This window comes from Oreochromis aureus, linkage group 14 (genome assembly GCF_013358895.1).
Source record: "Oreochromis aureus strain Israel breed Guangdong linkage group 14, ZZ_aureus, whole genome shotgun sequence".
NCBI lineage: Eukaryota > Metazoa > Chordata > Actinopteri > Cichliformes > Cichlidae > Oreochromis > Oreochromis aureus.
In genome coordinates, this window is record NC_052955.1 from 12,049,745 (window position 1) to 12,060,791 (window position 11,047).

The window sequence follows — 11,047 nt, forward strand, 5'->3', positions numbered from 1 at the left end:
GGTTTTTTAAATTAAAATATTGTACAACAAGACAAAACTTTTTTTTTCCTCATTCTTAACTAACTGAAGCCTTTCATTGAACTACCAAATAAACAAATTGCTACTCTCTTTCTGGCCAGACATGTGGCAGCACTTCTGCTATAATTTTGTTCATATTTAACTAAATTAAAATGCCAAAGGGCCAAATTGCATTATATTTCTTCACGTCATCATATGGGCGGCAAGTAGGGGTGATTTGGGGCGCAAGTGGCCCCCGGGCCGCGAGTTTGAGCCCCCTGACCTAGATGCTGTAATACTTAACTTCAAACCAGCCTGTGAGGATTTTACTATCATTCTGTTTGTTAAGTCTCTGATGTTGCACCTCATGACTCAAATAATGTTCTCGCTAATATTACTTTTCACTAAATACGAGGTCATGAAACAATGTTGTGATGTTTGTATCACAAATTTTCACTAACTGCATGTAAATCCCTAAGAATATGAATAAACCATTGCACAGGAATAATTCCAACAAATTGGATATTCAAAAATAAAATATATTTTCGATCCTATGTGTTTGGTTATATACAGATTAGTAAAACTGTCTCTTCCTTCAGACTTAGTTATCATGTAACAGATTATGACTGTGTTAATTTCAACTAAATTGCCGGCTGTAATGCTCATTTCTTCATTTCTAATCATAAAGTAAGATGAGTAAAGTATATACTATTCATATGTTTTGTTTCAGCCAAACACTAAAATCTACATTCCTTTGGTTTCACTTTAGATTGTAATATACATACAATGATATGTTAGTAACTGATGTCATGTTTAACTTTTGGGGAGAAAAGCCAACAAACTTTTCAAGTGTTTCTTTTTTTTAATTACATTTGAGAAGTGATTGTATACATGCAGTGTTTATCCCTGTGAGTAAGGAAATAGAAGTTAATTTAAATCTTATGTCAAAATAAGTGCTCAGAGACATTTTATGGGAATTTTCAAGTGGGAATTTTTTCTTCCCACTGTTGCCAAAGTGCTTGCTCATACGGGATCATATGTTGGGTTTTTCTTTGTATGTATTACCATAGGACCTACCTTACAATATAAAGCAACTTGAGGCAAATGTTGTTGTGATTTGGCACCGTATAAATAAAATTTAATTGAATTTGGTGTTTGTAAGATTCCTTACTGGAACGCGTGTAGGTATCTGAAAGACGTGGAAAAGATTATACAGTGGACTATGGAATTATAACATGTTATGGGCCCCAGGGGCGGTGCCACAATAACAAAGATAAAATTCCTGGAAATACAAGTACAGTTACGGAGCAGTGAAGACACACTGTACTCGGTTCACCTTCCACAATCCATCTCTTATCCAAATTTTAACAAACATCAACAATATCTATGTTTTACATGTATTTCATGCAATCTCTCAGTGCAAGCATAATAATAGTACACACTTGCTCTTACACAGGTGATTAAACACTAATATGTCTGTGAAGGTTCTCAGTCATCCAGGTCATCGTAGTCTAAGGAGCTTGGAAAGAAAAGCGTCTGGACTTCTTTGAGTTGCTTGAAGACGTTTCACCTCTCATCCGAGAAGCTTCTTCAGTTCTAAGGGTCAATGGTGGAGAGTCCCAGATTTAAACCCAGTGGGAGTTTCCCCCAAAAGAGGGACAAAGGACCCCCTGATGATCCTCTACCTAATCACATGCGCCAAGGTGTGAAAGTGGGTGTGGGTCCCAATCAGCCAGGGTTTCGGGTGAGCTCATTGTGAAACCTGGCCCCACCCTATCATGCGATTTCCTGAGGTCAGATGGCCCAGGATGTGAGTGGGCGTTAAGGCGTCTGGGAAGGGATCTCAAAACTGGATTATAGATGGCAGACAGTTGGTGTCGTAAACCACCGCCTCTGTTCAAAGATGGTCGCTCACATTGGACGTAAATGGCTTCTTTCACTCCTCTTTCAAACCATCTGTCCTCTCTGTCCAAAATGTGAACGTTGGCATCCTTGAAAGAGTGTCCTTTGTCTTTTAGATGCAGATGGACTGCTGAGTCTTGTCCCGTGGAGGTGGCTCTTCTATGTTGTGCCATGCGCTTGTGAAGTGGCTGTTTGGTCTCTCCGATGTAGAGGTCTGGGCATTCCTCCCTGCACTGTACAGCATACACCACATTGTTAAGTTTGTGTTTTGGAGTTTTGTCTTTCGGGTGAACCAGTTTCTGTCTGAGTGTGTTGCTGGGTCTGAAGTACACTGGGATGTCGTGTTTGGAGAAAACTCTCCTGAGTTTCTCTGATACACCGGCTACATAGGGGATGACAATGTTGTTGCATCTGTCTTTCTTATCCTCCCTCGCTGGTGTCTGATCTTCTTTTCTGTGCATCTTTGCTGACTTTATAAACGCCCAGTTAGGATAACCGCATGTTTTGAGTGCTTCCTTTACATTTGTGTGTTCCTTCTTTTTCCCTTAAGGCTTAGAGGGAACATGTTCTGCCTGGTGGTGTAGGGTCCTAATTACTCCAAGTTTGTGTTCCAGAGGGTGATGGGAGTCAAAGAGGAGGTACTGGTCCGTGTGTGTGGGCTTCCGGTAAACTTCAATGTTGAGGTTGCCATTCTCTTCAATGTGCACGGCGCAGTCCAGGAAAGGCAAGCAGTTATCCTTTGTGTCTTCCCTGGTGAACTTGATGTTTTTATCCACAGCGTTAATGTGCGCAGTGAAAGATTCCACTTCTTGTGTCTTGATTTTGATCCAGGTGTCGTCTACATATCTGTACCAGTGGCTGGGTACTCTTCCTTTGAATGAGCCAAGAGCCTTCCTTTCCACTTCCTCCATGTAAAGGTTGGCTACAATAGGTGACACGGGGGAGCCCATGGCGCAGCCATGTTTTTGTCTGTAGAAACCCTCGTTGTATTTGAAATATGTAGTGGTGAGGCAGAGGTCTAACAGTGTGCAAATCTGATCGGGTGTGAAGTTGGTCCTGTCTTCCAAGGAGCTGTCTTCTTGTAGTCGTTTTCTGACAGTCTCCACTGCCTCCGTGGTGGGTATGCAAGTGAAGAGGGAGACTATATCAAAGGACACCATGGTTTCATCTGGATCCAGGGTAAGTTTCTGGACCTTGTCGGTGAAGTCGGTGGAGTTCTTGATGTGGTGTGAGGTGTTCCCCACGAGAGGTGCAAGGATGGTAGCAAGGTGTTTCGAGATGTTGTAAATGGCTGAGTTTATGCTACTGACAATAGCTGGATAGCGTAGTGGTTAGACTACACGCCTTTGGAGCAGAAGATCGCAAGTTCGATTCCTGCCTGGGGCGTCTGTATCCAGTAAGGGTCCTAAGGCTAGACCCCCTATGCTAAGTGAGCCTACCGCAGACATGAGCGAGACAGATAAATATGAAGGCATGCCGGCTCGGACGTCGCCCGGATCAACAAGGTCCGCGTCAGGTGTTGAGGAACCAGGGCACCCTGGACGACAAGTGGGCTACTGGAACAAGAAGGCATCGGTGGGCAAGAGGCGAAAAACAGGGCATTGTTGGAATGCTACTACGCAAGTAACCCTGGCGGAAGGGGTTACATGAATAGGATGAGGGACCTATGGATTCTTCGATACCCAACATCCACAATGACGGGCGAAACAACTAGTAGCTCAGTGTTCCAACATTCGAAAGAAGGGACTGCTCTCACAGCTAGAGATTGACGAGGTACAACATAAATGCTACGGCAAGGAGGAGTCAGGGACGCCAGGTCAGGGGGAGATATCATCACCCCACCTGAGATTGGGTACATAGCCCCAAGTGCGATAGGAGAAGGATCGTTGAGTGCGAGAGGAACTGACCTGAAAGATAGGATCATGGCCAAGCTTGAAACCTGGACCCCCCTAGCCGGTTACCAAGATTACGTGAAGTACCCTCAGAAGGTCTGCTAGATGATGTTAATGCAGCACTACGGATGATACCTACAACCACGATTACCGACACTAACAAGCTGATCTACACTACGGCAGCAGTGATCAGTGAGATGCTTGGCTACAAGTTGAACAGCCACAAGGGGCAGTACCCTCCATGGAGAAGGAGGCTAGAGGGCAAGATCAAAGTAGCACGGAGGGAGGTTAGCCAACTAACGGAGTTGCAGAAAGGCGTGACAAAGAAGGTGCATAAGAAATACAGCAAGCTGTCCATACCTGAGGCCTTGAAACTGCCAAAGACTCACAGCCTTGGCCAGCCGCTTGAGGAGGTACACCAGAGAGATAGAAGGCAGGAGAATAAACCAGCTGTTCTCCACAGAACCAGCAAAGGTGTACTCTCAGTGGCAAGGGAACAATAACAGAACAGCACCACCAAGGCTGGAGACAATACTGGAAGAGCATATGGGAGAAGGACGCAACCCATAACGGCAATGCTCAGTGGCTAGTGGATCTGAGGGCAAACCATAGCGACCTCCTGAACAGGGTCCAGTAACCATCACAGTGGCAGATATCCAAGAAAGGGTCTCCAGTATGAAGAGTTGGACAGCACCAGGGCCCGACATGGTTCACGCCTACTGGCTGAAGAAGCTGACTGCACTCCACGAGCGTCTGGCAGCACAAATGAACCAGCTGCTAGTTAACGAGAGACACCGGAATGGCTAACCGAAGGTCGGACGGTCCTGATCCCCAAGGACCCCAAGAAGGGACCGGTCCCATCCAACTACCGACCAATAACCTGCCTCAGTACTACATGGAAGCTCCTGTCAGGCATCATATCGGCTAAGATGAACAGGCACATGGGTCAATACATGAGCGGGGCACAGAAGGGGATTGGCAAGAATACCAGAGGCGCAAAACACCAGCTACTGGTAGACAGAACAGTCAGCCGAGACTGCAAGACCAGACTGACCAACCTGTGCACAGCCTGGATTGATTACAAGAAGGCCTATGACTCAATGCCCCACAGCTGGATACTGGAATGCCTAGAATTGTACAAGATCAACAGGACCCTAAGAGCCTTCATCAGGAACTCAATGGGGATGTGGCGTACAACACTAGAGGCCAACCCAAGCCCATAGCACAAGTCACCATCAAGTGCGGGATCTACCAAGGAGATGCTCTGTCCCCACTGCTGTTCTGCATAGGCCTGAACCCCTCAGTGAGATCATTAACAAGACTGGCTACGGATACCGACTACTTAAACGGAGCGGTTGTCAGCCACCTCCTGTACATGGATGACATCAAGCTGTATGCCAAGAGTGAACGAGACATCGATTCACTGATACACACTACCAGGATATACAGCAATGACATTGGAATGTCATTCGGGCTGGAGAAGTGTAGTCGGATGGTAACAAAGAGAGGGAAGGTAGTCAGAACTGAGGGATTGAACTACCAGAAGGCAACATTGCAGACATAGAGGACAGTTACAAGTACCTGGGGATCCCACAGGCGAATGGGAACCATGAAGAGGCCGCTAGGAAAGCTGCAACCACCAAGTACCTGCAGAGGGTCAGGCAAGTCCTAAGGAGTCAGCTGAACGGTAAGAACAAGATCCGGGCCATCAACACCCACGCCCTGCCCGTGATCAGGTACCCTGCTGGGGTAATAGGCTGGCCAAAGGAGGAGATAGAAGCCACTGACATAAAGACAAGAAAGCTCCTGACCATGCATGGAGGGTTTCACCCCAAGTCCAGCACCCTGAGGTTGTACGCTAAGCGGAAGGAAGGGGCCGGGGACTGGTGAGTGTCAGCACCACAGTCCAGGATGAGACAAGAAACATCCACGAATACATCACGAAGATGGCCCCAACTGACAGCGTGCTCAGTGAATACCTCAGGCAGCAGAAACCCAAGAAAGAGGAGGAAGGCGAGGAACCATCATGGAAGGACAGGCCCCTGCACGGTATGTACCACCGGCAGATAGAGGAGGTGGCTGATATCCAGAAATCCTACCAGTGGCTGGACAAAGCTGGACTGAAAGACAGCACAGAGGCACTAATCATGGCAGCACAAGAACAAGCTCTGAGTACAAGATCCATAGAGGCTGGGGTCTATCACACCAGGCAAGACCCCAGGTGCAGGCTGTGTAAAGATGCCCCAGAGACAATCCAGCACATAACAGCAGGGTGCAAGATGCTAGCAGGCAAGGCATACATGGGCGCCATAACCAAGTGGCCGGCATAGTGTACAGGAACATCTGTGCAGTATAACCTGGAAGTCCCGAGGTCAAAATGGGAGATGCCCCAAGGGTGATGGAGAATGACCGAGCTAAGATCCTGTGGGACTTCCAGATGCAGACGGACAAAATGGTGGTGGCTAACCAACCGGACATAGTGGTGGTAGACAAACAGAAGAAGACGGCTGTAGTGATCGATGTAGCGGTTCGAATGACAGTAATATCAGGAAGAAGGAACACGAGAAGCTGGAGAAATACCAAAGGCTCAGAGAAGAGCTCGAGAGGATGTGGAGGGTGAAGGTAACGGTGGTCCCCGTGGTAATCGGAGCACTGGGTGCGGTGACTCCCAAGCTAGGCGAGTGGCTCCAGCAGATCCCGGGAACAACATCGGAGATCTCTGTCCAGAAGAGCGCAGTCCTGGGAACAGCTAAGATACTGCAAGAGGGACCCTCAAGCTCCCAGGCCTCTGGTAGAGGACCCGAGCTTGAAGGATAAACCGCCCGCAGGGGCGTGCTGGGTGTTATATATATATATATATATATATATATATATATATATATATATATATATATATATATATACATTCTGTATACAGTGGTCCCTCACTATATCGCGAGTGTGTGTGCATTTTTGCATGATTTTTTTTTTTTTTTTTTTTTTTTACAGCGCATTGTTTTCTTTTTCAGAAACTGGCAGCAGAGTGTCAGAGCGCCGGCCATCCTGGTGTTTTGGTCCCATTCAAGTGTGACTTAAGCAAAGAGGAGGAGATTCTGGCCATGTTCGCAGCAATCAAGGAGCAGCACAAAGTTGTGGATGTCTGCATCAACAATGCTGGCTTGGCTCACCCAATTGCTCTAAATGGCAAAACCAGCGGCTGGAAGAACATGATGGATGTAAGAGCTCAGAGTTATTTTGGTTTGGCTTTTGTATATGATATGTGTTATAGAAGCATTCACAGGGATGGTTTCCCAGCAGGATATTATGCAATGATCACTTCTATGCAGGTTTTAGGACAAGATAAGATTAAATGAGATATACTTTATTTACCAGTTGGGAAATGAGTGTGTTAAAATACCAAAGTGTAGTAAAGCGTAGTGGACACTGAATTTGTATCTTGGCTCCACAGTGATGAACCTGAAAAAGCAGCTGCTGTACATGCTGCATATATGGTAAAATTATTATTTATGAATTTTAGATACTGTTAATGTGATTTTCCAGATAAAAATGAATTGGGCACTTTTCACTTCTCTAACAGCCTCTGAAAGCAAGTGATATTTGCTGCCACGTGTGTGCTCAGTGCCCCTCCTTATGTCCAGGTCTGTGATTTTCTCTTATTTTCATGCTTTCTTATGGGGACTTAATCACTTTTGCTCCTTCACACTTAAAAAAAAAAAAATCTTTATTTTCTTTTTTGCCTGTTCTATTCGGCAGTGTAGCAGTCAGAGTTATTGTCTGAAGGCCAAGAAAAATGCCCAACAGATTTATTTTCCCAGGTGGAGTTATTACAGTCGGGGGACAGGGAAGAGAAAGAAGAAGGAAAGAGAGGTCGGGAAGAGAGTTAACAAAAGGAGAGGGAGAGAAAAAATAGAGAAGAAGAGAGACAGAGAGACAGAAAAGACTGAAAATCTGCTTCAGCCACAGCAAAAACAAACATATGCAAAAGCAGCAGTATATAAGAAATATTAAATGTTATTGAGCAATCTTTAACAAAACAGTGCACTGTCTGCTTTGTATAACAATGTTTTATGTTACATTGTTACTGTTGCAGATCTGATGGCAGCTGTTAAGGATTGTAATGGTGCACATATCCTTTTTGGCTAACTAGAGCCTCTTTTCTGCATTTTGCTTGTGATATTTTTGCTATGGTGATGTCAAATCTTTGGTGGAGTTTCAGTTTATTAAATCAAACAACATTATGTGGCTTGAAGGGAAACATAATATCAGCCTCCCCTTCACGTACTTTAAATCTCACTGCTCATCTGTCATTCTCCTTTACAGACTCCTTTGTGCAACCCACTTCCTCCTTATCTTCACCTCTCCCATGTTTCTCAAGCTCCATTCAGGTCTCCACCTTTATCTCCCCCACCAGCATCTAAACTCTGGGAGATCCTGGCCTAATCCCTAGCAGCACCGGGATGCTGTTCTGCTCTTCTTCTGTGATGGGCCATCAGTGTCTAATTGCCAAATAGATTAATTGAATTATGTAAATCAATAAATCATATTCAATTCCTTTTAATGATCACTCCTTATTTAACTGTTTTTATACATCTTTGAGCACAAATAGGAAACTCAGAATGAGGCCAGTCATTTCATGGACAATTTTTATTTGAAAATCACTCACATTCACTTTTTAGACTCTTCAACTCTTTACACATGTCACATCAGAATTTTGAAAACAGACCTGATTTGTTTGACACAGTAATATATAAAGACAGCTATATTTTTGTTCAGTGATATCAGCACAAACTTCTACAGGCCATAGTCATAGTCTGGTTTTCCTTCAACGTAGGACTTGAAGAAGGCCTTGTGGGCGTCTATGCTGTGTATGGTGGCTTTGACAGCTGGATCTTCCAGCATGCGCTCTGTCCACATCTTCAGCTCAGGTGTGCCATCCAGACAGCTAGGAGACAAAGGGTATGAAGTCAATAAAATAACAGTAAATTATAGCATGTGAACACACATTTGTTTGCAAAACATCCAGCAGACAGGAAATAAAAGATATTCAGTGCTAGTTTAGATGCTACAAAGGAAGAAAAGCTCAATTTAGATATTAAACTGTTACTTTAGTTGTGTTACAGTTTTGCACATTGGACACTGTTATTTCTTCATTTGAAAGGAAGAAAAATAAGTCCACATGGAAGAGGTAAACCTTTATGGAACAACAAGATCTGGAAAACCTACTGTTGCAGCTCAAAGACCTCCAGTCTCTCAAACCACGGCCACATCATGTAGTCAATCATTGTTATGGAATCACCACCAAAAAACTTGGTCTTCTTGTTAACAAGGTCCTAGAAATTGAATATTACATTCATTAGAGTTGCATTTAATACTCTAAAATAACCAGGTAAAGTCATTAAAGATAATCTTAATAATCCTTTGATTAGTGATTATGATTGGCAAACAAAGTTGCAAGCACATTCATTTACACACAGTCTTTCAAATTATATGTTTGTGTGTAAAGAAACTAGAAGCCTCAATTGTGCCACCTACCTCATTCAATTTGGAAAGCTTTTCTTTCAGTTCAGCTTCCAGTCCTGAGACATCCTGACCATTCTTTCTCCCTGATAGGATCCTGTAAAAGTATCCTATCATCTAAAACAGTGACATTAAACTGATTAATTGGTAATTAAAAAAACAAAATGTAAAGATTTATGTGCAAGTTTTCATGTGACCTACTTTGGAAAAATACTCCAACATCATTCTTTGCTGAGCTTTAGCAAAAGGAGAAGAAGGAAGCAGCTGCTTTTCAGGGTAAACTTCATCCAAGTATTCACAGGTGATCGGTGACTCATATATCACCTCACCAGCAGGTGTCTCCAGTGTCGGGACAATCCCAAATGGATTCTTTTTAAGGTACCACTCTGGCTTGTCTGCCAGATGGACATTTATGATTTCATGCCTGAAACACAAAAACAGGTTGCACATGCGTGTTTAAGTAAAGGTTAAGATTGTCATGACTTTCCATGTGTAAAGCAAAGCAGAATAAAAGTAGCCTTACTTGATTCCTTTGGCTTTCAGCACTAATCTGGCCCTCTGGGCAAAAGGGCAGAACCTCATGCTGTAAACTCTGATGTACCCTTTAGGGACTGGGCCAGGTGCAGCGCTACCTGAGGGAAACAAAAAACCTTCATCCATCAGAAAAAGCAGCTTGGAGAAAAAGTTAACTCGTGTTTTCAGGCCATTAATGCAACATTTTAAAATGCTGAATTGTTTTAATGTATTAATTGTGCTTCCCATAGAATATAGGAATCATTAAGAAAGCACAAAATTCACACAATAAATTAAAGGAATTTTATAGTTGTCAGCTTCCACGAGGGCAAATTGAATTTCATATTTGTTATTAGCAGGTGGGCGCCATGTTTATAGTTAAATATAAGGATTTTAAATCCTTACATTACATTCCTATTTTAATTTTATACAACATCCCAAGATTTTTGGAAACGAGCTGTGTATAAAAATGTGAAAAAGAGCACCTTGTTCGTTTTTAGAGAAGCCACAGTGTGTCACTGTTAGTTTAGACTTTTTTTTAAAGTTGTTTTCAGTCGTCTGCTTTTAGTCGTCACAAATAATGTCAATATTGACCTAATTAAAATGCATGGCTTTGTAAAACTGCAACTATACCCTCACCACAAGCCAGGTAAGGGAACATGACAGAGCTCAGGCAGCAGAACGGGTCATTGAACAGGACAGGGAACGGAACAGAGCTGACTGCACTTCAGAGGCTTCACTTAACGCAGTAATATCTTAAAGTCTTACCTTTAGCGAGACACTTTTCAGCAGACATGTTGGCACCTGAAGTAATGAATGAGACAAAAAGAAGACGGGCTGTGAAGACTGAGCTCAGATTTTCAGGAGTGAATAGTGCGGCTGAAGTTCTGAATTTATACACCGCGACGGGCGTGTATGAGAAGTCTGTGTTGTTCTTAGAAAGAGGACCCTATGGGCAGAAATCTGTGCCATCAGAAACTGAATTTGAATAAGTTAAATTTGAATTTGAATTACTCGGATTGAATCTGAATTGTAACTTGAATGAAAGCTTTTGAAAACTGAATTTGAATTAGTCTAATTTGAAATTGAATTTATGGTTTGAAAATGAATTGATTTGCTTTGAAACTGCATTTTATCCTTTAAAAATTCAGCTCTCGAATAATTTCAGATTCACTTCTCACCATTCAGTTTCAGTTCTACAATTCAATTTCAGTTCCAAAATTCAG

The 11,047-nt window shown here is 43.3% G+C and overlaps 1 protein-coding gene and 1 long non-coding RNA gene across 2 annotated transcripts; one reads left to right on the plus strand and one right to left on the minus strand.

Moving 5' to 3' along the window:
* Positions 1-6,915: 6,915 nt before the first annotated feature.
* On the plus strand, positions 6,916-8,272 carry LOC120443678. Its single transcript, XR_005615588.1, has 4 exons — positions 6,916-7,006; positions 7,240-7,282; positions 7,369-7,429; positions 8,112-8,272. It is a non-coding gene; the product is annotated as an uncharacterized LOC120443678 (long non-coding RNA).
* A 155-nt stretch (positions 8,273-8,427) lies between these two features.
* On the minus strand, positions 8,428-10,713 carry LOC116316384 (glutathione S-transferase omega-1-like). Its single transcript, XM_039622912.1, has 6 exons — positions 10,590-10,713; positions 9,832-9,940; positions 9,510-9,732; positions 9,324-9,425; positions 9,015-9,121; positions 8,428-8,733 (listed from the first exon to the last, which is right to left on the minus strand). The coding sequence occupies exons 1-6, from the start codon at positions 10,615-10,617 to the stop codon at positions 8,583-8,585; spliced, it is 720 nt and encodes a 239-aa protein (XP_039478846.1). The 5' UTR covers positions 10,618-10,713; the 3' UTR covers positions 8,428-8,582.
* Between the last annotated feature and the right edge of the window lie 334 nt (positions 10,714-11,047).

Excerpts from the sequence above, each read along its gene's own strand:
- LOC116316384 (XM_039622912.1), bottom strand. The coding sequence starts at position 10,617 with ATGTCTGCTGAAAAGTGTCTCGCTAAAG. Across the intron at positions 9,733-9,831 it reads CTGAAAGCCAAAGGAATCAA|GCATGAAATCATAAATGTCC; the intron begins GTAAGGCTACTT and ends TTTGTGTTTCAG. Across the intron at positions 9,426-9,509 it reads TGTTGGAGTATTTTTCCAAA|ATGATAGGATACTTTTACAG; the intron begins GTAGGTCACATG and ends TCACTGTTTTAG.